We start from the raw sequence: 27624 nt of genomic DNA on the forward strand, positions 1-27624 counted from the left end.
TAATTGCTATACATATAGACACAGTATTATATAAAACTCATACTTTATTTAATGCATGGTTATTATATAATATGTTGTAGTAGTTTAAATACAAGAAATACAAAAATAAATTAAATTCAAATTCAATTTGGCGCTGCCAGACTACTTTTTGCAATAATACAAGTCATGACGGGTGGCAGCGCTGAAACAGCTGTTGCTTTGCCGCCATTTAAGCTGTCGGCACAATAATCCAATTAAGAGGTATAAAAGAAAATGCGTAAATTCACGGCGTTTGCATGTGGCACCGGTGCTGGCCTAGCAGCTTATTATTTTCAAAGATTACGTGATCCACGCCAGACGGTGCACAACTCATGGACGAACAGCGAGAAGGCGGTGAGTGAGTGCGCACTCTGGGATACCAATTGGGATTTTCGTGATCCCAAAAGCTTGGTGCGGCCACTGAAAAACGATTTGCCACAGGAACAAAATCGCTACAACAGTGAGCTAGAGAAACAGCAGGTTAAGTATCCGCGCCATATAATACTCATACGTCATGGTGAGTATCTGGATGAGGGTCCCTGCGATGACAATCATCATTTGACGCAACGTGGGCGCATGCAGGCCAAGTACACAGGAGAGCGCTTACACCAGCTGGGCATCAAGTGGGATAAGGTCATTGCGTCGAATATGACGCGGGCGCAGGAAACTGCAGACATTATACTCAAAGAGATAGACTTCGATAAAGCGAAAGTCAAGAGCTGCTCCTATTTACGCGAGGGCGCACCCATACCGCCACAACCGCCGGTAGGCCATTGGAGGCCCGAGAAATCGGTGAGTCTGCTAACACGCACGTGCATATTCTATATGTAATGCCCCATTATCTTCTGTGTGTGCATTTGCAGCAGTTCTTTCGCGATGGTGCTCGCATTGAGGCCGCCTTTCGCCGCTACTTCCATCGTGCCTATCCAGATCAAGAAAAGGAAAGCTATACGCTCATCGTAGGCCATGGCAATGTTATACGCTACTTTGTCTGCCGTGCGCTACAATTTCCGGCAGAGGCCTGGCTACGCATCAGTATCAATCATGCTTCAATCACCTGGCTAACAATCAGTCCATCGGGCAATGTATCCATCAAGTACTTGGGAGACTCTGGCTTTATGCCACCCAGTCATCTCACTAATCGCATACCTCGCGATGCGAAGAATGTGGTCTAGTCTGTGTTCAGTATCAAAAACATTTTCTTTTATAAGCACTTTGTATGTCTCGTTCTTTATTTATGAAACTGAAATCAAAACAAAGCAATCAGCCGTCTCATAAGCAATTAAAATTACAATAGAAATTCTTTTGTACTTATATCTTAATCTATGATAATTTAAGTGCACTTATTTAAGCGTCTGCTGCAAGGATTTCAAGGATTTGCGTATACCCAGATCCTGGCCAGCGCCGCGTTTGCGCTCCACGCCTAACGCCTCCTGCTCTATAAATGCATAAAGCGGCTTTATCAGCTGCGACGACTGCTCGGCCAGCTTGTTAAGCAACTGAAAATAAAAGTAGGTACAATGTGCCAAATGTTTCTGGGCCAGCTGACGCAAATCCTGCGCGCAAAGCTGCTGCGCAGCCTGGCAACGTTTGAAGACGCGCAACTGGAGCACAACGCCATGCAGTTTCAACAGGTGCACGCGACTGGCCTCTAGCTCACCCACAAACATAATATGCTCCAGCACTGGCACATGCACGGCCCGGAGTAATGTTAGCAGCTGTTGCTCCGCTAGTTGCAGCTGAGGATCATCCAGATTGACAAAGAGCTGCTGCAGCAGCGCCGTCATAAGAAAAATATGATCGCCGGGCTGATTGCGCTGCACGCTAAGAAACTGTTGCGCCAGCAACTGAAGCACATGTTTGACTAAAGGTGACTCGGCATCAGCCTGCAGCAGCGTGGCAAATGGACGCGCCACAAGCTTGAAATTGGAGCTGAAGCCAAAGTGGGGCGTCCAATGCAGCAGCAACTGTTCCAGCGTACGACTCAAGTAGCCATCGGTTTGATATGGCAAGCGAGCAATGCCTTGCAACAGCACGGGAAATATCTTATGCAACAGCTGCGGCTGGCGCGGCTCTGGTGGCATGCCCGCCTGCAGCTGTGTGGTTAACAAGAAACGCGACATGGCCAAATGGAAGAAGCAACTCGGCTTGGAGCGGACATAGGCCAACGAGGCGCAATTGTATATAACAATGGCTAAAAAATTATAGAAGCGTGTTTGCAGCTCCGCACGCTGTTCCGGCTGCAACCATTGCTCAAAGTGTGCCACATATGCGTGCAACTTGTGGCTAAGCTGCATGCGTGCTGATCCCACGAGGCTAGGCTCTTGTGCACGCTTCCCCAAGGCACCAAAGAAAGCGCAGAGCGGCTCGCGCGTCGATAGCTCTGTGGCATCGAGTTGCAGTTGCTGCAATTCGGACAGCTGCAGCACATGCGGCGTCAAAGCAAGTAGGCTTGCATGCTGCGCCGGCAGCAGCACCAAGGACTTCAGCCAAACGTGTATTATCAGCTCAGCGCTGCAGTTGTTGTTATTGCTGCTGGTGCTTGTTTGTTGCTGCTCCAGCACTTGCAATAGCAGCTGCGCACTGGCAGCTGTATTGACGGGTTGTACATCCAACAGCAGCAAAGATATCAGCGTTTTATCCTTGGACAGCACCACAAAGTCTGCTGCTAGCTGCGGTAGCCAGCTGCTAAAGCTGCTGACAAATTGTAGCCGCAGTTGTGGTAGCATATGCTGCTGCAGCGCTTGCCACATTACGCCAGTATCAGCGCCATTAGTTTTCTGCAAGCGCTGGCAAAGCGTATGCAACGCCTGCCAGACACGCTCCTGTGCCACCTGCGGTGCATGTTCCAGATACGAGCTGAGCCAGGGCCCCAGGAGCAGATGCTCGCCGCGCGTAAAATCATCCGCCTGCTCAAAAATGGGCTCCAAAACGTTGACGAAGCAGGCAGATACCTCCGCATCTTGACGCAATGCTTGCAGTTGTGCTAGCAGCTTGTTCAGATAATCATCCAGCGGTTGACGTCGTTGAGCATGCAGGAGCAGCAGCGCCATGTGTGCCTTGGCTGTGAGCAAACGTCGCGCCGGCGTCAGCTTCTCCAGCATTAAGCTCAGCAGCATTTCACGCAGCTTACTGGCCAACTCGTTGAACTCTGTATGAGACAGCAGCAGGCATAGGAATAGTTCGATCAGATGATGTATGCCCGCTTCATTGAGAGCCAGCAGCTTGGCGGCGCTGAATTTGCTGAAAATACGTCCCAGCAGCTTCAAGCTTTGATTGCCGCGTCCCAACGTTGGCAGCAGCTGCAGCGTTTTGCCCAGCAGCAGCGCAAATATTGTAAAGCTGCTTAGATTCAAATCATCCAGTTGCGGCTTGCCGAGCAGCATTTGATAGCGCTCCAAATAGGCAGCACCGCTTGCACAAATCATTGGCAGTTGTTCCATTTGTGATGCTGCTGCGCTAAAACTCGAATTAAGCGCACGATGCAGTTGCTCCCAGAGCTGGCAAAGCACATCTGTATCCGGTTGGCTCCAATGTAGCTGCAACGGCGCCAGCAGGCACAAGTAAACGCGTAGCTGCTGCTCACTGGGCGGCGGCTGGCAGGACAGAAATTGTTTCAGCTGTGGGGCAGTTTGAAAGTTTTCCGCTGACAGTGGCTGCAGTTTGCTTTGCAGCACTCCTGTCTGATTATAGCTGGCCAGACGTGCTACGTTGAGGGTTAGCCATGCATAGAACTCATGATAGCCGGCGGCATTGTTGTTCCAAGCCGCTGTAAAGGCAAGTAAGTATATAAAGCAATTCAAATACCAATTTAATAATAGTACGTACATGTCTTGTGACGCTGCAAAGTACTATGGAAGAGCGTCCAGAAGTTGCTGTCGGCGCCCGCCTGATGATAGAGTATGAGCCAAAGCTCCTTATTGCAGCGACAGCTAAAGGCGGAGCTATAGAGCAGCTCAGCGCTATGTTTACTTTGATATAAGTAGCTAGCACAGAGTACCAGCTCATCCAGGCAGCGCTCTAGTTGGCTTTGATAGCCTAACTGCGATTCGCAGTCAGCTGTTGTATTGTCGGCATGCTTGCGCTGCAGGCACAAGTCTAGCAGACGCCATTCAAGGGCACCATGAAATAACTGATAGGCGGCTGCCTGGCACTCATTGCCTTTGCTATGCTCCGCGTAGTATAAAAGACGCCAGAGATCTGAACTCAAACAACTGTTAAGTAGTTGACGCAGCTTCCCCACAGCAGACGAAAGCTGCGGCCACTGCTCGCTAAGCTGCACATCATGCAGCAGCATATGATACACGTGCGTCACCTGCTGCCGTGCCGTGTACCAGCCTGTTCCAGTGCCATGCAACGTTTGCTGCAATAGTTTCTGACCCGCCACTGCCGCACACAGTTTCTGAATGTTTTTGCTGTAAGTACAAAAGTTTATTAATATAACCTTTTAACATAAGGCCAACAGGAGCACTTACCAGGCCTCGCCTAATAGATAGTTAACTACCAGGCTCACTCTCAGTTGCTCGACGTCAAAGTCAAAGGCCAAAATGTCGAGGCGACTGCGCGGCAGCAGTGACGGATGCTGCGCATAGCCATTGCTAACGAAGCCGTGGGTTGGAAATTCTGTTTGCTGTTTAAGCGTATCGCGTCCGCTGCAATTGAACTCGGGAAGTATGCCCAGTGCGTCTGCATCCTCTTCAGCGTTCAGCTGCGGCTCCAATAGTGGCGTCAACTTGGGATGTTGTGTGGCTTGAATAAAGGCAGTTAAAATGTCTTCATCGTCATCCGACTGAAATAGATCATAGTCCATTTGTTTATAGTTTGTCCTATCTTGAAATTGCTGCTTAAACCTGTTTCGCGCCAATATTGATATCGATATACGAAATTAACAGCTCTGTGGCGGTCGAACGATAACGAACGTCCATCGCTAATGTTGACATTTGGACTTTTGTTTCAGTTTCATTTCTTATCTTAATCGAATCCCAGCGCAAATCTTAATTAATATCAGTTTTAGCAGTTATATAGCAAGATGTCGTTGCGTCCACTGGTCGAAGGCGATTGCGGCGCGGTCAATCCCTTGATGCAACTGGGCGGCCAGTTCAATCGAGATGTTGCACGCAAGGATGAGGGTTTTGCAACGACACAGTTTGAGCGTAGCATGCGTCCCGATGATCAACTGGTCAATGAGTTTTTGGGCCAAGTTGCAGCACCTCCACAATCCTTCCAAATGGATGCACTGCTGCAGGAAATGCGAGATATCAACATTCCAGGTCCCGCACATCCACAACAACGCGATGAGCTTTCTGGCCAGTGGAGCAGAGACTTTGCACGATTCCAGCAACCAATGCCTGATAAGCTGGTGGAGATGCAGGCACAACAGTTGCAGCATGCCCAGGAGTTCTTTAACGAACCCCTGATGAACAGCCCGAACTTTATGCCACCACAAATGATACGCCAGCCTCATTTGGCCTTGACAGCTGCACCGGCCACAGAACAAATAACTGATGCTTTTTTTGATGAAAACATTGAGACTATAAGCACAGACCAACTTCCAGTTGCCGACTCTGTAGATAATTGGATCAATGACTATCATCGCAACAAGGACCAGAGTGACCAAACTGCTGCTAATTTCAATGAAAAGTTTTGGCAACGTCTGCAGGACGAATGGCAAAAGTTAGCCGACGAAAACGAGCATCCTTGGTTATCCGATCATAACGAAAATCTAGATGCGTACAAGGAATATGAATTCGCTGAACAAAATCCCATGTCCGAACTGGAAAATGCTTTTGAAAAGGGCAAGGAGTATCTAACAAAAGGCGACATACCCAGCGCAGTGCTTTGCTTTGAAGTTGCCGTCAAAAAGGAGCCTGAACGCGCTGAGATCTGGCAGTTGCTAGGTATCTCGCAGGCTGAGAACGAAATGGATCCCCAAAGCATTGCCGCTTTAAAGCGTGCCTTAGACTTGCAGCCAGAGAATCGTGAAGTATTAATGGCGCTGGCTGTTTGCTATACCAACGAAGGACTCCAAAACAATGCAGTGAAAATGCTTTCCAATTGGCTGCTGGCGCATCCACAGTACAAACAACTGCTGGCTGATTATCCAGAGATGCAGTCAGAAGCCACCTCGCTGGCTAGCTCCTTGATAGGTGGCAATAAACTACGCGATCTGCAGCAAATATATTTGGATGCAGTACGTCTGCAACCTGCTCAGGTGGATGCGGACATACAGGAAGCCCTGGGAGTGCTCTATAATTTGTCGGGTGAATTTGACAAAGCAGCAGATTGTTATCGTGCCGCATTGCAAGTGCAGCCTGAGAATGCCAAGGTATGGAATCGCTTGGGTGCCAGTCTGGCCAATGGTTCGCGTTCAGTGGAGGCTGTGGAAGCCTATCAACAGGCGCTACACCTGCAGCCAGGCTTCATACGTGTACGCTACAATGTGGGTGTCTGTTGCATGAACCTGAAGGCTTACAAAGAGGCCGCCGAGCATTTGCTTACAGCTCTCACTATGCAGGCACATACGAATGCAGCGAGGGAACTTCCCAATGCTCAAGCGGCCATGGGTCAAAATCAAATGTCTGAGTCGATTTGGAGCACGCTGAAGATGGTTATTTCGCTTATGGGACGCAGCGAGCTTCAGGGTTATATAAGCGAACGGAATCTGTCGGCGCTCAATGAGGCCTTCAAGGATTGACAGGAGCTCGAGTGTTTTGTATATAATTTCGTCTACATTTCCGTCTCTTTTTGTTTTTACAATTGTTGTATTCTTTTATTTTCTATGCCTAAGCTAAACACATTAAATTGCTATCGTTGAATAATTATCTTAGCATTTAATAACTATTACAACTAGGGGATATTGCCCAATCGCTTGTAATCAATTTTTTCTAACTGTACTAGCGGCTTTAATTGTTCCGCAAATACGCGCATCTCTTCACCAACATTTTCCTGCCCAGTGGGCGCCACCACAGATAGTTCCACAATGTAGCTTTGCGAAATAGGTTCATTGGCCATATCCTGCTTCCCAGGCACAATTTTTATTAGCTTCGATACTGTTATCTTCATGCGCCCTTTACGAAACATGTAGCCTAAAATATGTTTATATAAATTAAAAGTTCTGAGGCTTTGCTTGCTGCTTACCCTTGGCTATATATTCAAATTCTAGCCGAAAGCCCATTTCTGTTAAGAAATCAAGAATACCGTTGGTGCAAGCGCAGTCCATACAGCTGCGCACTAGCGTTGGTCGTCGCTGATCTACCTCTGGCTGTCCCAAATAACGCATTTGGAATGGAGCATCTCGCCCCAAAGCGCGACGCACACGCAACATCAACGGCTGATTGGTGTTGGGCTGGCGGAGACTCATGCAAACCTCCAGGTCGTGAAATGTTTCTGGTGAGGTGTCCACATTATCACACAAGCCTTTTAATCTAAAAAAGTTGGCAATGTACTACGGTTTTATCAAATACATTAATTTAAATTGCTCACCTGTGCATTAAGTGTTCCACAGCGGAGTCGAGTATGGATCCTTGTAATAGGTACTCCAGATTAGGTAGAAAGCGATTGTTTAGCGCATGCGAAAGCGATTCTCGCGCTGATGAGATCGCCATAGTTATTTTCAATATTACAATTATAGCTTTGCGGCGTTTTTTGTTTATGTTTTAACAACGATGGATGACAGTGTAATGCTGCGTGCGAAAATATATCGAGTGTTGCATATTTATCGGCTGGGTTGTCAGCTGCGATAAAAAGCAAAGCTACAATATTGTCGCAGCAATTATTTTATTGTTGTTATTGTTAAACAAAAAGAACGTTTTTTTTTTCTTCGTGCGAGCAATGCAATTTTTAAGAAAATTGCCAAAGTGCTGTTTTTCCAGTGTGCAGTATAACGGTAGTTAATAGCATTTAATATTATCTTGTTACCCCTACCTACTAAGCACAAAGTTACGTGAACAACAAACGTACAAAAGAACATAGCAACAACAACGAAAAAACGAGAAAAAGAAACTTGAGCAAGGAACACCCATTTATGCATAGAATGACAGCTGATGCTGCAAAAACAAAAGACACACTAAAACATTTACAATGAATGTGAGAAAAAGGCAAAGACTGGAACTTGCAACAGCGCCAGCATCAACAGCAATAGCCACAGCAACAATGACCACAGATACTGCAACATTGTTGCACGGACACACCAGCGGACTTTTGCTGGCCCACAGTCAGCTGAGTGAGCTGAACAATGGTGCACAAATATTTTTAACCATATGTGGTGAAGAGGATGATAATTCCAATGAATCTCAAGAGTTTTATGCCATTGAAAGCATTAAGCAGGAGCCAGGGAGTGAACTGGATGCGTTGCATGTTTTGCCCCATAACCTGCAGTTGCCAACTGGTTGTGAGATTTACTTGGTTAAAGATACGACAGGAGCAGCAGCAACAACATCTTCAATTGGTAATAACATAAAGCTGGAGCCCGACTCTTCGTCAGCGCCACCCAGTTTACATTATGTTGGTGGCCACCGCCCACCCGCTGTTGTGCCCGCTAGCAAGATATCACCCAGCAGCAGTAGCAACCATCCTATAGCTACACCCAAGCCAGCTATAGCACCGCCAGCTGCCGTCAAGCTGGATGCGTATAAGAAACGTGATGATAAGCGACGTGCTACACACAATGAAGTCGAGCGTAGACGTCGCGATAAAATTAACTGCTGGATTTTTAAGCTCAAGGAAATGCTGCCTACAGAGGGTAATCGCTATAAGCCGACTACTACGGCAGAGCCCGTTGAGAAAGCTGAAAAGACTGGACGCACACCACCCAATGACTCTAAATCGCAAATACTAATCAAGGCCTGTGACTATATTAAAAGCATGCAGAACGAGATTGACAAGTGAGTAATTGATAATTCCAATTTAAATCTATATCATGTTAAACATTTGTTTACTGCTCATGTTGCAGCTTGCGTGAATGTCTTCGCGAGGCAGAGAGTCTGCGTCTGAGTAATCAGACACTGCGTCTGGAATTGGAGGCTCTGAAGCAGCAACAGGAGCTCCAAGAGCGTTTCAATAGCAATGGCGGTGGCTCGTTTAACGTAACGCTTAATTCGCTGAATAGCTCAGCTACTAGTGACCTCTTCGATGGTATTGATGCGGCACCAAATCTTTCAACGGTCTCATCGATTAATTTTACCACCAAACGTGGCCTCATAATATCTGACTATGATGAATAAAGGCCACTTGCCAGACATTCACATAGCCATAGACATACATATACAAAGCTGCATACATATATAGCAAGCATTAAATAGCTAATAATATCTATCTAACATGTAATAATGTTGTGCCACAAAATGATTGTTGAAGAAATGTTTGTAGCTTCGGTGGACCGAAGATTTTTATTTCTTGTTAACATTTGATATGATTATCTGTTAAACTATTGTTAATAACCAACCCCTCATAACATAAACAGATACCAAAGCTATTTCATATTTAAAGCATACTGTGCTTGTTTTCTCGATTTTATTGTAATGTTGGTCGCACTAATTAATTAATGACAAGTATTTGTAATAACTTTAAAAAAATTATCTATAACTACTTATACAAATTATACTTTATATATATAATATACTATAAATATATATATATATATATATATAAATAGAAATCTCTTTAGTTATTGTTGCATAAAATTAGATATATCTATAAAAAGAAGCGTTTACACGACACAATTAAAGAAAAAAGCGCGTTCATTTCGAAAACAGTTTTGGCAATACTATATATATATATGCATAAAGGCCTGCAGTCTTCATATATGTTTTGCTCTAGAGGTGGATTGTACAGATAAATATTGTTAAATATTTGCAAATTGTAAAATATTTAGAAATGAAAAACGAAAAAAAATCATTGTGAATTGTTAGAGAATTTGTTTTTCGGTGTATCGTTAAAACACAGAAAATATAAGCGGTGCCATTTGTGTTACTTGTTGCTAACTACATACATGCAAACATATAAAAACAGTTGATAATTCTATTCAAATTTAAATAAAATGATAAACTCAGTACAAAAAACAAACCAATATTTTAATTTGAACTTTACATGCGATAGATAGTACTCGATAAAAGCACAAGCTCGATGCAATTTGCTATTCGATTTTTAGTACATGGTTAACTCTTAGATCATTCTCGATACGTGTTGCTCGATTCGCTGCTGCCTGTAAATATACATTGTGTAAACAAACAGCACAAAAATAAAAAAATAAAATAATGAAAAATGCAAATGTGTATTGAATAAGCTCACAGAAAGCAAAAAAATGTGTTAAGTTGCTATATAAAATTGAAATTTGTTTTGTGGCAAAATAATCTGCATACCAATTGTTAAGAACAAGAACGCATTAAAAAAACTAGTTTGCAGCGGCAGCGACGTCGACGTCGACGATAACAAGAAACAACGCCACAAGGTAGTTAACGACTTGACAAGGCAAGCAGACAGGCCAGCGGGCGCGGCCGTGTGGGGGAGGAGGCGCAAGAAGAAGCTTTAAAGAAAATGCAAGCAACAGGCATTAAATGCTTGCTGTGGCTCTCGCTGCTCACGTTCACGGGCAGCGGTGGGAGCGAGAGTGGAAGCGGAAGCAGGCATATTCTTGTTGCCGCAGCACAGCAGTGTGAACCAATTACCATTGAAATGTGCCGCGGCATTGGCTACAACGAGACCTCCATGCCCAATCTGGTCGGCCACGAGCTGCAATCGGATGTGGAGTACACGCTGCAAACATTTGCACCGCTCATTGATTACCACTGCAGCTCGCAGCTGAAACTTTTCCTATGTGCTGCCTATGTACCCATGTGCACGCCCAAGGCGCCAGTGCATGCTATTGGACCCTGTCACAGTCTCTGCGAATCAGTACGCATACGCTGTCATCCCGTGTTGCAGGGCTTTGGCTTTCCCTGGCCCCCTGCGCTGGACTGTGAGCGCTTTCCCCGTGAGAACAATCACGAGACCATGTGCATGGAGGGACCTGGTGAAACACATATACCGCTGCAAGACGCCGATCTCTATGGCCAAAACTTGTCCAACACGGGCTCTGGCATTAAGCTGGGCACAACGCTGCCACTGGATTGCTCCGCTCTGGCCAAATCCCATTTGTATGTAAAGCTACAGCGTTCGGGACGCTGTGCGCCACTCTGCGAAGCGGACATACTGTTCACGCCCAGCGAGAAGCATTTGGCAGAGATCTGGCTCTCCACCTGGGCCTATGCAGCACTTGGACTTGCAACATTAGCTACACTTTGCCTGCTACTGTTCAATGGCGATCATCGTGGACGGGCTAGCACTGCGGCGGCGAAGTGGTCACGTTTGCTCTCACCGCTGCTTTGGTGCCACAATATGGTCACCCTGGGGTGGACAGTGCGCTTTATTGTGGGACGCACGGGCACTGCCTGTGGCACAGATCCTCAGGCGCCCAACGAGCTGCTGCTCAGCGTTGATGGACTCTCCAATGCAGCGTGTGCCAGCGTCTTTCTGTTGCGCTATTACTTTGGCATGGCAGCTTGTGCCTGGTGAGATTACCTTGAACCTTTTATAGTTTTTCTTTTGTTTACTATGTGTTTGTCTTCTAGGTGGGCTATTCTCAGCCTGGGCTGGCATCGCGATATACGCCGCAACAGTCCTGATACGAAGGGCCATATTGCGGTGCCTGCCAAACGTGCTGGTCATGCTAACACTGCTCAGCAGGAATTGGCCAGAAATAATTTTGTTTGCTTCGTAGCTTGGGGTTTGCCTGCGTTTCAAACGGCCGCTGTGATCGTCATGCGTTTGGTCGATGCCGATGAGCTTTTAGGTGAGTGCGCAAAGCTGCCTGCTATGACAATTAGCTTAGCTTGTTGCTATGAGAGCCTTAACTGAATTATATTTCTGCTTACAGGCGCCTGCTTTGTGGGCAATCAGTCGGACAAGGCGCTACAGGTGCTTGTCGCCACGCCGATATTTTGCTATTGGATATTTGGCAGCATGAATCTAATCTCTGGCTATTTGGTTCACTGTCGCAACAAGGAAATGCTGCGCAATAGCAACACGCTGAGTCTACAACAGCAACTTCAGCTAAGCACACACAGCAGCAATGGCATTGGCAGCTTTCTATTCATCTACGGCACAGTCTGTGCTTTGCTGCTGCTGGCCGTGATCTATGAGTTTGCCAACATAGATGTCTGGCTGAGCGCCAGAGAGACTAATACGCCTTTGTGGCCATTTTTGATGCGCGCCTTTATGGAACTTATGCTGGGCATTTGTTGTTTTGCTTGGGTGCTCGGTCCAAGCATTTCAAGCTTATACAAGCGCCAACTGTCTGCACGTCCACTGAAGCAGCCAACAGCACAACAACAACAACAGCAGCAACAACAACAACAACAACAGCAGCAATTACATCAACATCACCATCATCATGCACTGGATGCACAAAGCAGCTCGCGTGGCTCTCATTTGGCCTGCAATAGCACTGTGATATCCTATCACTCAGTGCGACCATCGCATCAATCGCTGGTCAGCGCACCACCGCTCATCGTTAGCCCGTACAGCAAGCACAAGTCAAGCGCTGGCGCTGGCTCCATTTCACTCAATCAAATGTCCAACTATTCGCTCGGACGCAGTACCCATGCACAGTCCTCGCAGCGTTTCTATTACGCACAGCAACAGCACCCACCACATCATCATCATCATCACCAGCAGCAGCAGCAGCAACAGCAGCAACACTATACGCAGCTGCAACGCTACGGCAATGAGACGCTACTCTGAAAGCACAATGAACTACAAGCTGGTGGGTATTTTTACACATAGTATATTGCATTGTTTAGTTGTTAATCATTATTATTATGCTTTCAGCTTGCCAATACTACAAGTCTGAGATGTTAACTGCAACGTTCCTGCCAAGTTCAGCCTAGCAATATAATACAGTCGAGCCACGCTACAGAGAAATCATTAAACTGGAGGCTAAAAGCATTGGAGAAAGTATGCATACAATACTATAATATACTATATACAGTAGATATCAGTTATATGGCGCAGCTCTGTTAAGTAACTATTACTTAATTGGCTTAAATGCGCAAGTTTTTATACAATTTTTATATACAAATGCTTGACTGTACGACTCAACAGTTAGACGCAATTTAAAGCGGAATTTCTGAAACTGATTTTGGTTTGAATTCCAAACTTAACTTGTGCAACTGCTGAGCTACAATTGGCAAGTCTTTTACTTTCATAAAAGTATTAACGAATGTTTCTAACGGCTGGCTTCTGGGAACTCTATTTAATGTACTTCATATGCTGCTACTTTATAATTACTATTTTTTTGCGTAATTTCTGTGTAAATGTTAAACATTAGTATTGTTTTTAGTGTTGTGTGTCTGTGTGTATGTATTAATTTCATTTATATATTTAGCGCTGTTGTCGTTGTAACCAAAGTACAATCTAACTTCTTGCCTCCCGCATATAATTTGTCATTCTTTTAAGACCCTGTACCACAATGTACAAAGTGTCTTTGAGTTAACTTTAAATAATTTTCTGTATCAATTTTTTTTGTGTGTACGCAGCAACAAATACTGTGATATTGTAATTCATATTTTATATACAAACAATATATAAACAATTAACAACAAATGCATGCGTGTGAAACAACAAAATTATAAAACAAAAATGTATTTCAATGCAAAAGTGTACTTACCTACATATATTATATATATTTACACATTTCTTATTGTTTATTCAATGTGCCATTAGTTTAAGGAACTTACTAGCAACTGCAATTAAAAGTGTACTTAATAAATATTAAGTAACTATTAACTTTTACATGTCTATTATATACAAATAATAAAAATTCAATGTCTGACGTTTGTTTTAAATGTAATTGATACACATACATTTTGTAAACTATTTTAATAGCGAAAAAGTATCGAAAAAATTTAATTTACATGCTATACAATTATATATATTTACACTAAAGCGGATTGCAATTTCACCTGATGAGCATTTTATGTTTAGGGGCATTGTTCGCTTAATGCATTTACTTATTTGGAATTCATTGTCGACTGGGAGTGCTGGACATGCAATACTCAGTGGGATTGGAGTTCTCCGTGTGACGCGCAGGCGCACAAACCACAACAGTGTCGTTGTTATTGCGATTATTATTGCTGTGGACTTGCCAATTGTCAAGGTCTGTGTCGGCCGCGTCCTCGGCCTCAGCTTGTTCTTTGGCGCGCTTGTGATACTTAAGTTCGCTGGCGTATTTAGAATCGGTAATGCCCAAAAACGAGGCCAGGCCGCCACCGACATAATCAATGCCGGCAAGTATATTATTGCCTACCTTGCTGGCCTTGTAACGTAGGCGGGGTCCCAGCGTCATTTCGCGCTGAGTCACAAAATAAAAAGAACAACATTTATGCCATCAGTAAAAGTTTTTGTTTTTGCTTGCGAAATGTATGCCAAACCTGCAACTGTACATCGTACGCCTTATCGGGCACGTCCGGCTCAGTTTCGCTATCGCTAGAGGATAGCTCTTCCATGACTCCATCGCTAAAGTACAGCATGCGGCGATTTGATTGCAATTCAAGGGCGCTCACACGATCTGTTTCAGAACGCCCGGCTACATCGCCATTGGCTGTGGCCGACATTATGTTTATTAAAATATATTACAATAATTGCGTTTTGCAACAGCGCAACAACACACGCTTGCAACAAATGCGTAGCACAGAGTGAATGTCCGTTAAAGCAATTCAAACGCCGCTACCTCAACTAATAGTTTTCGTTTATTGCTGTTTTTAGCTTTGCTTTTGCTCTTGAATTACCAAAAACAAACACGTTAACGTTGCCTGTCCATATGGGTGTCGGTGTTGTCCTTGGGTTGGGGGCCAGCTTTGCGTGCCAAGCGCCAGTTTACGCGTACGCCATGTGTAATCAATAAAATGCCGACTCCAGCGCATCACAAACCAAAGCAAACAACAACAAAAAGGCTATACAAAATCCAGCGGTTCTTATCGAAACTATCGAAACAGTCATACAGAACAGGCCAAGAACAGAAATAGTGAAGGTTACGATAGCTATGACGTCACTAACTAGCAAATGGCTGCGCTAAGCTATTGGAAGAACTGTATCAAGAGAATAAAATTTATATGCCAATACTTTATTTCGTTGTGCATATTTCAATAAAATTGATGCACAATTTCATGCTACTTTAATTAAAGCAAGTATGGTAGCCCTTGCACTGTCTAGCCTGTAACGTAGAGTGACCGTTAATTCTAAGAGTGACCGTTTTATCTGCAGCAACCAGCTGTTGACTGTTTTATTATCGCGTCGTTTATAACAAATAAATAACATAACGAGTGTTTAAAAACAAAACAATGGAATCTCCTTTAGCCAGTTCAGCTACAAAAGGTAAGCTTTTATGATTTAAAGAGCGCTGGTACTAACCAGGGCGCAGAATTTCAGGTGGCTGGCGTTTCGCGCAGTGGACGCGTACGCAAGAAATCATCAAAACTGTTGGATTTCGAGTCGCCAGAGGAACTTGAGAAACGATTCAAGCGCACTGGTCGAGCACCGGCGCGGTATACAAATCGTGGACGTCCATCAAATGCTGCACGGGAGCGTGAACAAGAAATGTCGTTGGCGTACGAAGACGACTTTACAGATGTGGATAACACTTTACATTTGTCCGCGCCAGAAGACACAAGGGCTATTATAAACGCAGCTGACTTGCGTGGCACGATAATGAATTCGGACGATGAAGTGGATACACTGGTGCAAGATATAGTACAAGGGGTGCAGGCGGAAGCTTGCTACACGAACGATTCTCGTGTACGGCAAAGCCTTTACATGCGGGAGAAGAGCAACAAGCGCAAGATACTTAAAGACGGTAAAGTGGTGACTGGCAAGATGCAGCGCAAGGATAAGGGCAAATCACGCTATACGGCGTATAGCCTATGGGCACGCGAGGTGCGCAAACGTGACTTTCCAGATCTAGGTAAGCAGCGCTATGCCTAAAATCAAGCTGGTTGTGCATCACTTTCTTCATTTAGATTTTGCCAATGCGGCACGGCGTCTCAGTGAGCTTTGGGCCAATGTTTCCAACAAAGACAAAAACGCCTGGAGACGCAAGGCAAAAGTACAGGCAACAAAAGCGAAAACACGAGAAAAAGAGATAGTAGTGACGTCTATGTTAAACTTGGCCAGCAATGGCAATGCCGCTGGTGCGGCAGACAACACAGATGGCTCATTTCAGGTGCGGCCCACCACAAGTCGCACCAAAAAGATTGCCGCCGATCGCCGTCAGGTGAACGAGCCAGTCACGCCCACACAGAACAGACAGAGGCGCAATACCTACACTCGCACAAGGCCTAGTCCAGCAGCAACAGCAACAGTTACTAGGCAAAGCGCTGGCGCCACAGATCTCGAGTTAGCTGGTAGACGTTCGCCACCGTCAAGCACTGAGGCTATTGATGCAGCAGCGCATTTAAAACTGCTGGGTGAAAGCCTTACGTTGATTGGTGAACGCTTGAAAGAGCACAATGGACATGTGGCGTTGTCAGGAAGCTTGTCTGTCCTATTGGACAGTCTACTGTGCTCCATGGGACCGCTACTCTGCCTTGCAACACAAATTCCCGGACTTGAGAATAAGCCGGAGTTGGCCACAAACCTGGCCAGTACGTTAGACAACATTGCCTACGTTATGCCCGGGCTCTAAGTAAACAACTAAGAACTGATTGGAGTGGATCATCCGCTAATTTAGTGTAGCGCTATAGATAATAAGCACAAGCAGCATTGCACTAGCATTGAGTATAATTATAATAAAATATTAAATTTTATGTTAGTTTAAAAATCGAGTTTATTGAAATATGTCACAGCAGCGAGTCTAATGGCAGCCGCTTAGTTTAGTACTGTCATTAGAGTAGAGCCTACCAAGTATTCAAATAATGTAAAATATGTGCAGGCCTTTATATTATATTAATATTAACATGCATTCAGTCAATGCCTATACAATACTTTACTTAAGTGTACATTCGTTAAGTAAGTTACATAGCAGTCAGCTTGTGCTAGTGTTAATGCATTTTGTTATTTTTCAGTGCTGCAAAATAGCACACATCATACTACTGATGTTAGCCAACACTAAGCGCTTGCTGATATTCTGAAAATTGCAATTTGTGAGATTAGCTGTAAATTCTGAGAAAATCAAGCCAAATTGCGCGCTAAGACACACATATTCGTGCAAGCAGTTGTATAGTCAGTGGCTGCTGCAGCATGCTCCGTCAACAGGTGTCGGGCAAGAAGAAAAAACTCAACGACTTGAACTTGAGTTGCGGCTGGAAAGATTGCAAACTTAGCTTCATTGGTGAATGGCAGCTCAATAAACACATAGCCGAGCATTTGGAGCAAGCTGAGCAGCAGCTGTTTGAAGAGGAATATATATGCGCTTGGGTCGAGTGCGATTTTGTCACCAAGTGCCTTGAGGAATTTGAACGCCATTGCTACTACCATGGATACTATTATAATCTGCTGCTACAGGGAAAGCGAGTGTGCGAGCTACATCCAGAAATACCCGCATGCTGTGCACTGGAACGGCATGGTAACAACCTGCCGGAGCTAAAGCAAAACTTTCGCTGTGGCTGGGCAGATTGCAATCGTGCCTTTGTCTCCATAGTGGAGTTTCAGGATCATATAGTGCAGCATGCATCCTTCGAGTACGAGATACAGAAGTCACCTGACGATGAACGACCTAAGACGCAGTGTAACTGGAATTTGTGCAACAAGGTGCTAGAGAATAAATATCGCCTAATAGAGCACATCAGCACACACTCCAACAAAAAGCATGTGGCCTGCTATCATTGCGGCGAACTCTTTCGCACCAAGACAACGCTCTTCGATCATCTGCGCCGCCAGCCAGACAACAACAGTAAGCTGAGAATATCTTTATAAAATATGCGCTCAATTATCTCTCCCTATCTGTATGTAGCTCACAAATTCCAATGCGCACAGTGCTTCAAGTTCTTTGCCACAGAGAAGCTGTTGCGCGGTCATGGCGTGCGTCATGTCAATTGCTTCAAATGCACCATGTGCGACATGACCTGCAACTCAGCGAGCTCACTAACAACACACATACGCTATCGACATCTTAAGGATAGACCCTACAAATGCAGCGAATGCGATACACGCTGTGTACGCGTTTCGGATCTGGAGAAGCATAAGCAGTATGTGCACTCCAAGCTGGTGCACCAATGCGATCAGCCCGGCTGCCAGTATTCTGTGCGAACCTACACACAGATGCGACGCGTAAGCCATCTAGCTATTGCCCCCATTTCTCGTAGCCTAATATCTACTCCATTTGCAGCATTTTCTGGAGGTGCATGGCAACAATCCCATTTTCTATGCCTGTCACTGCTGTGAGCGTTTCTTCAAAACAGGCAAATCCCTTTCTATACATCTAATCAAGAAGCATGGCTTTCGTTTGCCTTCAGGCCATAAGCGCTTTACCTATCGTTTGGATGAGAATGGCTTCTATCGTCTGGAGACGACACGCATTGAGAGTCTAGAAGTTACACAGCAAATACTTGACCCTCATATTAAGAATGAGACTGATCACAGCAAATCCATGACGGGCACCTGCTATGAGATTGTGAATCCCATTAACAACGACTTTGAACGCATCATAGTCTCTAATGATGCCAATGAGGCACATCTGGTGGGCGAGGTTACCATCTCGCTTCCTAGTCTAAAGGACGAGTTTTAGATCAAAAATATTCCACATTTCCAAAGGCTGTGTTCGCGTTGGTACTCATGCTGTATCTATCTCTCTCTTTCTCGCTCTTAAATGTAAAGCATCATTTATGACGAGAAATATCCTCATTAACAGTTTTAGTTTTGAGATAGCCATGCAAGTATTTTTAAAGTAATATCCACTGACATACATAGTTTAATATATGTAAGCTCAATTAAATAAACAATAATGAACATTACAAGAAAATATACATTAGTATAATCTCATGAATTCGTCACGTTTTTTATGTATTGTTTGGAGAATTGACATTGTACTGAATTCATGTTTACAACTGTTATTGAGAATTTTCTTTTCAAAGGCTATACAATTGCTTGAAATCTGTACATTTCAAATGCCATTGATATCGGATCCAAACATAGTCAATTAAAAATAACATACATTTGTATGTAAGCCCTGGTCTTCGACATAAAGGGCTCAAAAAAAAAGATTTCAAATTTCTTGTTGCCCAAATTAATTGAGGTTATGTTCACCGTCGAAGCACGCACGTAAAAAAATAACACAAATGTAAATATTGTAATTTGAGTTTTTTTCATTTTTAATTAAGACTGCATAGACTTTTCAAGTTGCCGTTTTTTACACTGTTGTTTATCTTGTGTGAAAAAAAAACACTGCACAATTATTGTTGTTAAAGCTGCTGTTGTTATTCCAGCCAAAACAGTTTACTTGGCATGAGTCTGAGCCTTTCTCAGCTGAGTGAGGATGTTGGACAGTTCCTCACGCTTCCTCTTGGCACGGATGTGTGTGCCGAGACGGCGCTTCAGGAACTTGAGGGCGCGCTTGTCCTTGGACACCTTCAGCAATTCCATGGTGCGCTTCTCATAGGGCGCATGTCCAACCACCTCACGTACCAAATCGCGGGTGAACTTGGTATGGCGGGTCTGGATCTGTAACGCGTAATACAACAAAAAGTTAATTTTGGTAAATAAACAATATACTTTTAATGTATTTACTTACGTTCTTCATGCGCGAGCTGCGCAGACCCTTGACCTTCTTGTCGCCGGTATATCTAACATTCTTGACTTGGGAAGTCTTGTGGCCGCGGTTGAGGCCAATTGCCAGCTCGTAACGGACTGCCATAGTCACTGCAAAATAAACAAACAATTCTTAGTATATTTTTTGCGTCAAAGTAGTTAATTGTTAATATGCAACAATTCTGTAATTGTTGACATTAATTTGTTAGCTATGTATTCAGCACATAATATTTACATAGAACTTTGAGATGTTTGCAATATTCTTAGAGTTTTTATACGAATACATTTTGGTCGACCTACCTCTGTTGCTGTCAAATGGTAGAAAGAGAAAGAGAGCTGTCAAAATTATTGGTCAACAGGAAATCGTCTGGCCTATACAGAGTTGCTAAGTGGTGAAGAAACATCGAGTGAAACATCGAGTAAGGAATCGAATGGAACATCCAGTGAAATGAGCGCGCGGAATAACTGAGTAAGAACACTCTAAAGCAAGCTTAACTAATAAACGAAACAAAATAGTGTTAAACAAAAACAAGCTATAATCCTATGCAGTAAATTCATTCCTTATTTTCTTCATTACCTAAAATCTTATTTTTTTTTAATAAACCGTGTTACTGATGTCGGCATTCAACTACTCGTTACTTGTCACTGGTTTCGACTTGAGCCATACGAAGATATAGAATCTCATTTTCTTTACTATGACAGTTAAGCATATTTAAATTTGATACAAGACAATAGCAGTGCTATGGCAATATCGCTACTAGCAAAATATAGTGGCAGCATACAGTGGTAGTGCAACCCTCGCTCCAAAATTTAATATCTGGTCATTTTACTTACCGAAATTATTGAAAAAAAAATTTGTTAGTCTTATAAATTGCATAACTTTCAAGCTAGCTGTCTAAAATTTAATTCAGTAGTTATAGTTACAAACGTATATATTTGTATCGACAGCTAAGCTATCGCTGGTATTATCGCGCCGATTGTTTCTCATTGCAACCTCGTATTTCCATGAGTTGCCATTCAGCCCGAACAGTCTATCGCATGCGTTTTATTAAATTGTGCTTTCATTTGTAGTACATTGCACATGGATAGCACATAAAAACTTATATTAATTGCAAAGTAAAGACAACTGAATGTACGGATTAAAGCTGGCACAGGGTTTCGCTTCGTTTATCGGCTCGTGTGCATAATGATGGCAACACTGTATACGCCGGCCATGTTATGATATGTAAAAGGTGGACGAAGACACGTGTTTAATTCGTGGTGCATTTTTAACGCTCAAAGATTGTGTATGTCAACAGTGCATATTAGTTAAAAATCAACGCAGTGAAAATTCAAGCAATAAAGCAAAATAAAACTTCCATAAAAAAACAGTTAACAACGCATACATTTCTCCTCCCAACTGGTCACAAAAGGTAAGCCGTCAAATTTTGACCACGCGGAACATAACCTACACTAAACGACACAAACAGTTGCCAAAACACAGCGCAGCGGCGGTGGCGACGCAACGACAGAGGCTATATGTATATCATATATGTATATGAGAGAATGAGTAAATTGTGTCATATAGCCCCATCGCCCCCAACACCAGACTCTTAATCGAGCGATTAATTCCGTTTTAACAAATAATTCACTATTTTTTTTGTTGTTATTTTTCTGTGTGTGCCGCTGTTTGTGTATATGTACATACATATGTATACATGTATGTGCAAAAAAAAAATGCGCAACATAATCAATAGGTGGCAACACCTTGCCACTAATGTTGTCGGCGAAAACGTTATGCCGACAACTGCGTTTGATCCTTAAATGTTGAGCACTTTGTTATAACACAATAAACATAATGCGGCATGTTTGCATTCATGTACATGGATGTGCATATGCATATGTATGCTTATATAAATATTCATATTAATATGTATACATATAAGATGCACATGGTACATATTCTGCTTTGTGGCTGAGTCATTTGGCAGATCTCGTTCAGCAATTAGATACAAGATATACGTAGACATGAATAAATGTATGTTTATACATAAATATGTACATATATAGTTTTGCATGTACTGGATAGGATTTCATTGTTATTGTCTATGAAATTGATAGAAATTTTGTTGTTTGACGACTTTCACTAAGCTTGACAATCGTTAAATATTAAACGCTGATAACAACACAATAATAGGAACAACAATAAAAATAATAACAAAATGCCGCTCTACAAATTGTATTGCCATAAAACCAAAAACGAAAACAACCAAATGTAAAGCAAAATATAACATATTTTTCTCGGTTATACAATAGTCGAAAAAAAAAATAAAATTTAAACGTAGAGCGGATTTTCGAACATATGATCGGCAAACCACGTTGCCAAGATTATAAGCAAATGTGTGTATGGATGTGTATGTATATTTTGTGCTTGTGTGTGTTGCTTTGATGGTGTTGGAATGTTTGCAGAGTTAATTTGCTAACGTTAGTGTGGCACGAAATGTTATGGAGAGGAGAGTGTTAGCAATGTGGTCACTGCACCTGGTTTGGACGTTTCTTGTTTATTTTTTTTATTTTGTGCGTAGCGCAATACGTTCATATTAATAGCAGACAATAAACTCTTAAACACACACACGCATGCATTTTCTTGCTGCTCGACTCACGCGCCCTTTGAAAATTGTTTGTGTGTGTTTGATAACGAGTTAAATGCGATTTGGTAGACCTTGGGTTAAGTAACTTTAGCTTTTGCCTATAGCATAAATATGTTCGTATGTTAATTTTTGTCACGAAATTTAGAGTTCAAAGTCAAACGAAAAACAAACACACATACACACATGTATGTATGTATATGCTACATACTTTAATGTTTTTGTTGTACTTGCTGTTGTTACAATTACAACACCTGTTGTCACAGCTGTGATTTTAAACAACACGCCTAGGTGGCAACCCTATTATTACACGTTACATTGGGCTGACGCTTATCAACAAACATTAACACACAAACACACACAAACACACACACACACACAGCACACCACACATACGCAACAGGTTTGCTCGCAATAAAACAAAAGCCCTGATGAAGAAACTTTTGTAGGCTTTTGCGATTGATTTTAATTTTTATGCGTATTGTGTTGTTGAAGCGACCTCTCTTTAAATAATAATGTCTTACGTTAGCAATAAGCGATCTGTTGTGGGTGATTAGTGTGTGTGTGGGGTAAATTAACTAGGTGTCAAGTGCTTATGCAAAGGAGGTTCAATGATTAGCTAGCCGACATGCTATAAAAAAAATAAAGCAACTGTGAAAATGTGTATGAAGTATGCAACCCTTTATAAAAATGTTAATTAAACTGCATATTTCTCTCTCTGTGTCTATGTTGCCCTTTGTATATGTTCTAATTGGCGACAGGGTATTCGTCACACAGCATTCTTTCTCTAGACAAGCTGACACACAAATACACACAGACACACTTTTTCAACACACATACGCATAGTAGATAGCCGTACAGATTATAGGTGGGGGTAAATACGATTTGGTAGTTTCCCTTTGCATATCGAAGCGCTATCATCGCTTTGGCGGATCTTTTAGATACGCACTGAACTGAAACGACTCGAATCGAATTTTATTTGACCGGCGTGCATTTTTTGTTTTTGTCGCGCCAATAAATATCCACGAACAATATTTAAATTTAAACTTTAACGAAGCAACAAACCCCAACAAGAATTTACAAAACAAAAAAATTCAAAATTCTTTTTACCAACCAACGAAATACACAGATAAAAATATAAAAAGCTGAAAAAAAATTATTTACGAAAGTATTTTCTTGTAAAAAACTAAAGCAACGAATAAGACTTTATACATATTGTGTGCCTGAGTGTGTGTGTGTGTTTTGGAAAATTCCGCAATTTAGTGCGCATAGTGGGGCAAAGTGGATTTGTAAAAGGTGATAAGGTGATTGTTGTTGTTTCTATTACAGTTCTTCTTGTTGTTATTTGTGTCATATAAGGTAGGCGTTTAATTTTTTCTCTCTTAGCTTTGCTTTTATTTTTACATTTGTTTTGTAATCATTTCATAACAATTGCCGTAAGCGCAATGTTTTCGCTTCTGACCAAAAGTTGCTTGCGTTTGCTTTTGTTGCTATTGTTGTTGTTGTTGTTGTTGATATTTTGGTTCTTTGCGGCCTTTTGCTTCACACTTGACACTTGGCGCACGCGCTCTCTCTCTCTCTTTTCGCTTGATCTGGCTCTCGCCTGCTCGCGCTCTCCCTCTCTGTTGTGTCTCTCTCGCTCACACGCTTAGCGCGCTGCTTCCGCGTGGCGATTCTAAAATTTTTCGCTTTTGCACCTTATTTGCTCTGCTCTTGTTCATCGCTGTGTCGTCTCAGTCGCTTGTTTGTGTGTTATTTTTTCTATAATTATGTATTGTTGCTATTAATACACATTGCACACACACTCACACTCAGATATTTGTGGATGCCAAATGGGTCTCGTGATGGCTTGCCAACAAAAAAAAAAAAAAATATATATATATAAACTTTTGATTTGCACTCTCTTATGTTTTTACTCCCACCCACCAACTGCCATAAGAAACATAGTATAAGTGTTGGGAAAGGGGGAAGCGGCGAAAGCGCGATAAACAGTAAAAAAAATATCAGCACTTTTGTAATTAGTGTCAAATTGGAGTAAAGCGTTTGTAACCTTGCGTTAATAGACTTGATTAATAATATTTTTATTTTGCTTGCAGAGTCTCCAATATTCAGCGAAAATGGTATCCGGTCGTCCTCTACTCTATCTGTCACTACCCGGTGTAGCATTTATACTCGGCGTGTTTTGGTTTCGGCGTAGAAATAAAAATCGTTTAGATAAAAGCGATGACGATGCAAACGCCGATGCCAGCGCCAAAACAGTTAAAGAGGTCAATGACTGCACACAGCGTACAGTCACAGCTAACGGTAAATTGCCGAATGGTAACGCCAATGCCGCCTCCACTAAAGTGCCTCCAACAGTTAGCAAATCTATGAACATAAGCTCCTCTTCCAACAATGGCGACAATAGCGATGAAAAGGAAAGCCCCAACACGATTCTATTTGGCAAATCGGCACCCATCACCATACAAAGCAATGGGCGCGCCTCGCCGGGCAAGCACCAGCAGCAGATTGATTCCGAGATGCTCAAGTCAAAGATACAAGATGCCGAGCACAAGAAACTCTGCTCCATTGATGAGGATTTCGAGAATCTTTCATCGCCCAGAGATTTGCCGGACTCGTTAAACAATCGTGTGACCTTCTACAATCGCAAGACCAATCAGCGTGCCGAGGAGCCGGTGGTTATCAAAGCAACACGCACGCCCAAAATATCGCCAGAGAATTCATTTCTCGAAAGCAAATATGCCAAGCAGGAGCAGAACAACAATAACACTAACAACAATAATAGCAATAACAAAGAGGCAAGTCCGACTCCTGTCGCTGCCACTGTCACTGCCAGTGCAACTTCCACTACCGATGAGGCCTTAGATGATACAGTCAAGCAAACAATGCTAACCAAAGCGGAGGAGTCTAACATGCAGGATGCAGACGCTGTCAATGGCAATCCCAAGCGCAATGTGGATGCAGCCAGTCCATCGCTAAGCCTCTGCAGCGTTCAGTCCGGTGACTCTGGCAAGGGCTCTAGTCTGCCACGCTCCGAGGCGACAACAACACGCATCAAAGCCAAATATGAGTTCTACTTCCCCAACAGTCTGGTGGGTCAGCTGTATGGACGCCGTCGTGCGTTCCTCAATCAGATCAAGTCCAAAACACAGGCCACTGTTATGCTAAGCAAAATCAAATATTCAGGCAAGGTGCGCATCTGCACCCTTGAGGGCAGTGACAATGAGATTGAAGCCGCTCTGGCCATGATCAGACAGCGCCTGCCAGCCAAGCGCTATCCCAACTTTACAATGCAACGCATTCACTACGCGCTGCCACAAACTGTAGTTCCTCTATCGACTGAAAGCCTCTACAATCTAGAAGTGAGTACCTATTAGATGCAACAGATATATACGCAAACTATAACAACTTTCCGTTCTGTCCTGCAGCTAAAGCTAATCGAAGGCATCAACAATGATGTGGTCGTCAGCGCTGTGCTCTCTGGCAACCATGTGGTTGTGCAGCATCCATTGCATCCCTCGCATCCGACGCTGCATGTGCTGCAGAACGCCATGTACGAAAGCTACTCAGCCATGGACGCACCACTGCTGCCCAGCATTGAGCTGAGCGCTGTTTGCGTCATGCCCATCAATGGAGTTTGGTATCGTGCACAAATTGTTGATATCGACGCCAGCGATGCGGAGCGTTGCCTGGTCAAGTTCTTGGACTTTGGCGGCTATATGAATGTTAGCTTTAAATTATTGCGTCAAATACGCACGGATTTCATGACAGTGCCCTTCCAGGCAACCGAATGCATACTGTCCAACATCGAGCCAATCGGTGCGTAGACAAGAGTCGTCAACTTAGGATTCAATATTAACTTATGCATATTTCACAGATGGTAGCTGGTCGGTCGAAGCGGCCGATATACTAAGCAAATTAACCAAAGGCGTTGTCCTGCAAGCACAAGTGGCCGGCTACAATAGCCATAATTTACCAGAAATCTATTTATTTGCTTCATTAGGGCCAAATGTAAGTGTGAACATCAAAAAGAAAGAGACGGAGAGCAAAATCGAAAGAGAGAGAGAGAGAGAGAGATACAGTGATAGATCAAGCGGGATAGCGAGGATGGAAAGGCTTGCAACTATCTTTGACTGTTTACAATTCTTCTAGATATATTATATATTTCTTTTGTTGATTTATTTACTAATTGTTTGTTTACGCTTTTGCAGAATGTAATTTTTATCAATAAGGAACTGGTCGCTAGAAATCTTGCAAAATGGGTCGAGATGAGTGACTAGCCCAACGCAGCCTACATGAACAACTGCTATCAATCAACAATTAACTACAACAATAAGAGCAACAACAACAGCTGCAGCTAAAATGATTGATCATCAAGATCGTGCACAGATGCCAACAAAGAAACAAAAACTTAAACAGAAACTAAAAAAAAAAGTTGTAGAAAGCGACTGAGCCTAGAGCCCGTATTTATAATTTAAATACAAGCACACACACACACACATCCACACACACACACATACATATAGGTATATGTAACACACAAACACACACATACAAATTGACATGCATATATTGAGCGCAATTAATGTTAATGCATAAAATGCCTACACGATTTGTTTGTTGAGATCCTTTTGCTGATCTCTCCACATTTATAGGCAGGCTTACTAACTAACTAACTAATCATGCATATAGATAGGAATGCGTTATCCTAAAGGGGAACGTTCATCAAACTTTTGGGGGAGAGAGAGTGAGTAGCAGTTTTATTTTTAAATAAAAGAAAAAAAATCGTGAAAAAAACAAAAAAAAATATAGAAAAACTTTTTATAAAAAAAACTAACAAAAAAAGAAAAACTTTACGTTGGAGCATATACACTTATACATGTATACATCCACAATATATACATTTACACATTTATATACAACACTTACACAGGCACTTACATTGTTCCAACGTAGTGCTTAAGATATTACCATACTCAGTCGATAAGCTGTAATACTTAATGTAAATAGTTTTTTTTTTAAATTCATTTTATTTTAATAATATACAAAGTCTAATATTTATACATATAGTGCGCATAAATGAACTCACAAGTAATTAATTATAATGTAAAAAATGCAAGAGTCGATTTGAGTATAATTAACTTGTACATAACTATTAAAGCAAACAAAGTTCGTATAATATATAAAAATTCATCTTTGGCTTTTT

At 42.8% G+C, this 27624-nt stretch overlaps 11 protein-coding genes across 15 annotated transcripts; 7 read left to right on the forward strand and 4 right to left on the reverse strand.

Moving 5' to 3' along the window:
- Positions 1 to 190: 190 nt before the first annotated feature.
- On the forward strand, positions 191 to 1307 carry LOC108606507 (serine/threonine-protein phosphatase Pgam5, mitochondrial). Of its 2 annotated transcripts, none has more exons than XM_017996677.2 (2): positions 191 to 810; positions 885 to 1307. In XM_017996677.2, exons 1-2 carry the CDS (start codon positions 253 to 255, stop codon positions 1191 to 1193), a joined length of 867 nt encoding a protein of 288 aa, XP_017852166.1. In that variant the 5' UTR covers positions 191 to 252; the 3' UTR covers positions 1194 to 1307. The 2 variants fall into 2 exon arrangements, with proteins under 2 accessions (XP_017852166.1, XP_017852165.1); XM_017996676.2 differs by having other exon boundaries at positions 193 to 810; positions 882 to 1305.
- A 4-nt stretch (positions 1308 to 1311) lies between these two features.
- LOC108606504 (protein MMS22-like) lies at positions 1312 to 4836 on the reverse strand. The gene is made up of 3 exons (XM_017996670.2): positions 4494 to 4836; positions 3847 to 4433; positions 1312 to 3787 (listed from the first exon to the last, which is right to left on the reverse strand). Exons 1-3 carry the CDS (start codon positions 4826 to 4828, stop codon positions 1362 to 1364), a joined length of 3348 nt encoding a protein of 1115 aa, XP_017852159.1. The 5' UTR covers positions 4829 to 4836; the 3' UTR covers positions 1312 to 1361.
- Positions 4837 to 4956: 120 nt separating this feature from the next.
- On the forward strand, positions 4957 to 6836 carry LOC108606505 (peroxisomal targeting signal 1 receptor). The gene has a single exon (XM_017996671.2). It carries the CDS (start codon positions 5048 to 5050, stop codon positions 6710 to 6712), a length of 1665 nt encoding a protein of 554 aa, XP_017852160.1. The 5' UTR covers positions 4957 to 5047; the 3' UTR covers positions 6713 to 6836.
- Positions 6837 to 6848: 12 nt separating this feature from the next.
- LOC108606508 (mediator of RNA polymerase II transcription subunit 18) lies at positions 6849 to 7622 on the reverse strand. The gene is made up of 3 exons (XM_017996678.2): positions 7501 to 7622; positions 7156 to 7442; positions 6849 to 7103 (listed from the first exon to the last, which is right to left on the reverse strand). The coding sequence occupies exons 1-3, from the start codon at positions 7620 to 7622 to the stop codon at positions 6865 to 6867; spliced, it is 648 nt and encodes a 215-aa protein (XP_017852167.1). The 3' UTR covers positions 6849 to 6864.
- Positions 7623 to 7799: 177 nt separating this feature from the next.
- On the forward strand, positions 7800 to 9569 carry LOC108605732. The gene is made up of 2 exons (XM_017995527.2): positions 7800 to 8900; positions 8969 to 9569. The coding sequence occupies exons 1-2, from the start codon at positions 8098 to 8100 to the stop codon at positions 9237 to 9239; spliced, it is 1074 nt and encodes a 357-aa protein (XP_017851016.1). The 5' UTR covers positions 7800 to 8097; the 3' UTR covers positions 9240 to 9569.
- A 285-nt stretch (positions 9570 to 9854) lies between these two features.
- Positions 9855 to 13582, forward strand: LOC108605544 (frizzled-4). The gene is made up of 4 exons (XM_017995296.1): positions 9855 to 11564; positions 11625 to 11845; positions 11930 to 12817; positions 12883 to 13582. Exons 1-3 carry the CDS (start codon positions 10552 to 10554, stop codon positions 12793 to 12795), a joined length of 2100 nt encoding a protein of 699 aa, XP_017850785.1. The 5' UTR covers positions 9855 to 10551; the 3' UTR covers positions 12796 to 12817; positions 12883 to 13582.
- A 366-nt stretch (positions 13583 to 13948) lies between these two features.
- On the reverse strand, positions 13949 to 14996 carry LOC108605996. The gene is made up of 2 exons (XM_017995819.2): positions 14484 to 14996; positions 13949 to 14404 (listed from the first exon to the last, which is right to left on the reverse strand). The coding sequence occupies exons 1-2, from the start codon at positions 14664 to 14666 to the stop codon at positions 14075 to 14077; spliced, it is 513 nt and encodes a 170-aa protein (XP_017851308.1). The 5' UTR covers positions 14667 to 14996; the 3' UTR covers positions 13949 to 14074.
- Positions 14997 to 15341: 345 nt separating this feature from the next.
- Positions 15342 to 16816, forward strand: LOC108605938 (HMG domain-containing protein 4). Its single transcript, XM_017995759.1, has 3 exons — positions 15342 to 15426; positions 15473 to 16012; positions 16068 to 16816. The coding sequence occupies exons 1-3, from the start codon at positions 15393 to 15395 to the stop codon at positions 16730 to 16732; spliced, it is 1239 nt and encodes a 412-aa protein (XP_017851248.1). The 5' UTR covers positions 15342 to 15392; the 3' UTR covers positions 16733 to 16816.
- A 350-nt stretch (positions 16817 to 17166) lies between these two features.
- On the forward strand, positions 17167 to 18979 carry LOC108605491 (histone H4 transcription factor). The gene is made up of 3 exons (XM_017995236.2): positions 17167 to 17938; positions 17999 to 18315; positions 18374 to 18979. Exons 1-3 carry the CDS (start codon positions 17287 to 17289, stop codon positions 18770 to 18772), a joined length of 1368 nt encoding a protein of 455 aa, XP_017850725.1. The 5' UTR covers positions 17167 to 17286; the 3' UTR covers positions 18773 to 18979.
- A 357-nt stretch (positions 18980 to 19336) lies between these two features.
- On the reverse strand, positions 19337 to 20191 carry LOC108605492 (60S ribosomal protein L36). Its single transcript, XM_017995237.2, has 3 exons — positions 20092 to 20191; positions 19775 to 19902; positions 19337 to 19704 (listed from the first exon to the last, which is right to left on the reverse strand). Exons 2-3 carry the CDS (start codon positions 19895 to 19897, stop codon positions 19480 to 19482), a joined length of 348 nt encoding a protein of 115 aa, XP_017850726.1. The 5' UTR covers positions 19898 to 19902; positions 20092 to 20191; the 3' UTR covers positions 19337 to 19479.
- An 813-nt stretch (positions 20192 to 21004) lies between these two features.
- LOC108606858 (A-kinase anchor protein 1, mitochondrial) lies at positions 21005 to 26858 on the forward strand. 4 transcript variants are annotated; one of them, XM_017997361.2, is made up of 6 exons: positions 23319 to 23714; positions 24515 to 24722; positions 24777 to 25780; positions 25847 to 26237; positions 26296 to 26429; positions 26630 to 26858. In XM_017997361.2, exons 2-6 carry the CDS (start codon positions 24536 to 24538, stop codon positions 26696 to 26698), a joined length of 1785 nt encoding a protein of 594 aa, XP_017852850.1. In that variant the 5' UTR covers positions 23319 to 23714; positions 24515 to 24535; the 3' UTR covers positions 26699 to 26858. The 4 variants fall into 4 exon arrangements, with proteins under 4 accessions (XP_017852849.1, XP_017852850.1, XP_017852848.1 ...); XM_017997360.2 differs by lacking the exon at positions 23319 to 23714 and adding an exon at positions 21005 to 21203 and having other exon boundaries at positions 24515 to 25780; XM_017997359.2 differs by having other exon boundaries at positions 23320 to 23722; positions 24515 to 25780.
- The last annotated feature ends 766 nt before the right edge of the window (positions 26859 to 27624 follow it).

This window comes from Drosophila busckii, chromosome X, assembly GCF_011750605.1.
Source record: "Drosophila busckii strain San Diego stock center, stock number 13000-0081.31 chromosome X, ASM1175060v1, whole genome shotgun sequence".
NCBI classification, from domain to species: domain Eukaryota; kingdom Metazoa; phylum Arthropoda; class Insecta; order Diptera; family Drosophilidae; genus Drosophila; species Drosophila busckii.

Bases quoted from the DNA above. Each gene is read 5' to 3' on its own strand.
- LOC108605732 (XM_017995527.2), top strand. From the start codon at position 8,098: ATGAATGTGAGAAAAAGGCAAAGACTGGAACTTGCAACAGCGCCAGCA. The intron at 8,901-8,968 runs GTGAGTAATTGA...CTCATGTTGCAG, and splicing joins ATGCAGAACGAGATTGACAA to CTTGCGTGAATGTCTTCGCG.
- LOC108605996 (XM_017995819.2), bottom strand. From the start codon at position 14,666: ATGTCGGCCACAGCCAATGGCGATGTAGCCGGGCGTTCTGAAACAGAT. The intron at 14,405-14,483 runs GTTTGGCATACA...TTTGTGACTCAG, and splicing joins CGTACGATGTACAGTTGCAG to CGCGAAATGACGCTGGGACC.
- LOC108605492 (XM_017995237.2), bottom strand. From the start codon at position 19,897: ATGGCAGTCCGTTACGAGCTGGCAATTGGCCTCAACCGCGGCCACAAG. The intron at 19,705-19,774 runs GTAAGTAAATAC...TACGCGTTACAG, and splicing joins GCAGCTCGCGCATGAAGAAC to ATCCAGACCCGCCATACCAA.
- LOC108606507 (XM_017996676.2), top strand. From the start codon at position 253: ATGCGTAAATTCACGGCGTTTGCATGTGGCACCGGTGCTGGCCTAGCA. The intron at 811-881 runs GTGAGTCTGCTA...GTGCATTTGCAG, and splicing joins ATTGGAGGCCCGAGAAATCG to CAGTTCTTTCGCGATGGTGC.
- LOC108605938 (XM_017995759.1), top strand. From the start codon at position 15,393: ATGGAATCTCCTTTAGCCAGTTCAGCTACAAAAG. The intron at 15,427-15,472 runs GTAAGCTTTTAT...ACCAGGGCGCAG, and splicing joins AGCCAGTTCAGCTACAAAAG to AATTTCAGGTGGCTGGCGTT. The intron at 16,013-16,067 runs GTAAGCAGCGCT...TTCTTCATTTAG, and splicing joins ACGTGACTTTCCAGATCTAG to ATTTTGCCAATGCGGCACGG.
- LOC108606505 (XM_017996671.2), top strand. From the start codon at position 5,048: ATGTCGTTGCGTCCACTGGTCGAAGGCGATTGCGGCGCGGTCAATCCC.
- LOC108606504 (XM_017996670.2), bottom strand. From the start codon at position 4,828: ATGGACTATGATCTATTTCAGTCGGATGACGATGAAGACATTTTAACT. The intron at 4,434-4,493 runs GTAAGTGCTCCT...TTGTACTTACAG, and splicing joins TATCTATTAGGCGAGGCCTG to CAAAAACATTCAGAAACTGT. The intron at 3,788-3,846 runs GTACGTACTATT...TTGCCTTTACAG, and splicing joins TTTGCAGCGTCACAAGACAT to CGGCTTGGAACAACAATGCC.
- LOC108605544 (XM_017995296.1), top strand. From the start codon at position 10,552: ATGCAAGCAACAGGCATTAAATGCTTGCTGTGGCTCTCGCTGCTCACG. The intron at 11,565-11,624 runs GTGAGATTACCT...TTTGTCTTCTAG, and splicing joins GGCATGGCAGCTTGTGCCTG to GTGGGCTATTCTCAGCCTGG. The intron at 11,846-11,929 runs GTGAGTGCGCAA...TTCTGCTTACAG, and splicing joins CGATGCCGATGAGCTTTTAG to GCGCCTGCTTTGTGGGCAAT.
- LOC108605491 (XM_017995236.2), top strand. From the start codon at position 17,287: ATGCTCCGTCAACAGGTGTCGGGCAAGAAGAAAAAACTCAACGACTTG. The intron at 17,939-17,998 runs GTAAGCTGAGAA...ATCTGTATGTAG, and splicing joins CCGCCAGCCAGACAACAACA to CTCACAAATTCCAATGCGCA. The intron at 18,316-18,373 runs GTAAGCCATCTA...CTCCATTTGCAG, and splicing joins CCTACACACAGATGCGACGC to CATTTTCTGGAGGTGCATGG.
- LOC108606508 (XM_017996678.2), bottom strand. From the start codon at position 7,622: ATGGCGATCTCATCAGCGCGAGAATCGCTTTCGCATGCGCTAAACAAT. The intron at 7,443-7,500 runs GTGAGCAATTTA...CAACTTTTTTAG, and splicing joins GTGGAACACTTAATGCACAG to ATTAAAAGGCTTGTGTGATA. The intron at 7,104-7,155 runs GTAAGCAGCAAG...AACATATTTTAG, and splicing joins ATTTGAATATATAGCCAAGG to GCTACATGTTTCGTAAAGGG.
- LOC108606858 (XM_017997360.2), top strand. From the start codon at position 24,536: ATGGTATCCGGTCGTCCTCTACTCTATCTGTCACTACCCGGTGTAGCA. The intron at 25,781-25,846 runs GTGAGTACCTAT...TCTGTCCTGCAG, and splicing joins AAAGCCTCTACAATCTAGAA to CTAAAGCTAATCGAAGGCAT. The intron at 26,238-26,295 runs GTGCGTAGACAA...CATATTTCACAG, and splicing joins GTCCAACATCGAGCCAATCG to ATGGTAGCTGGTCGGTCGAA.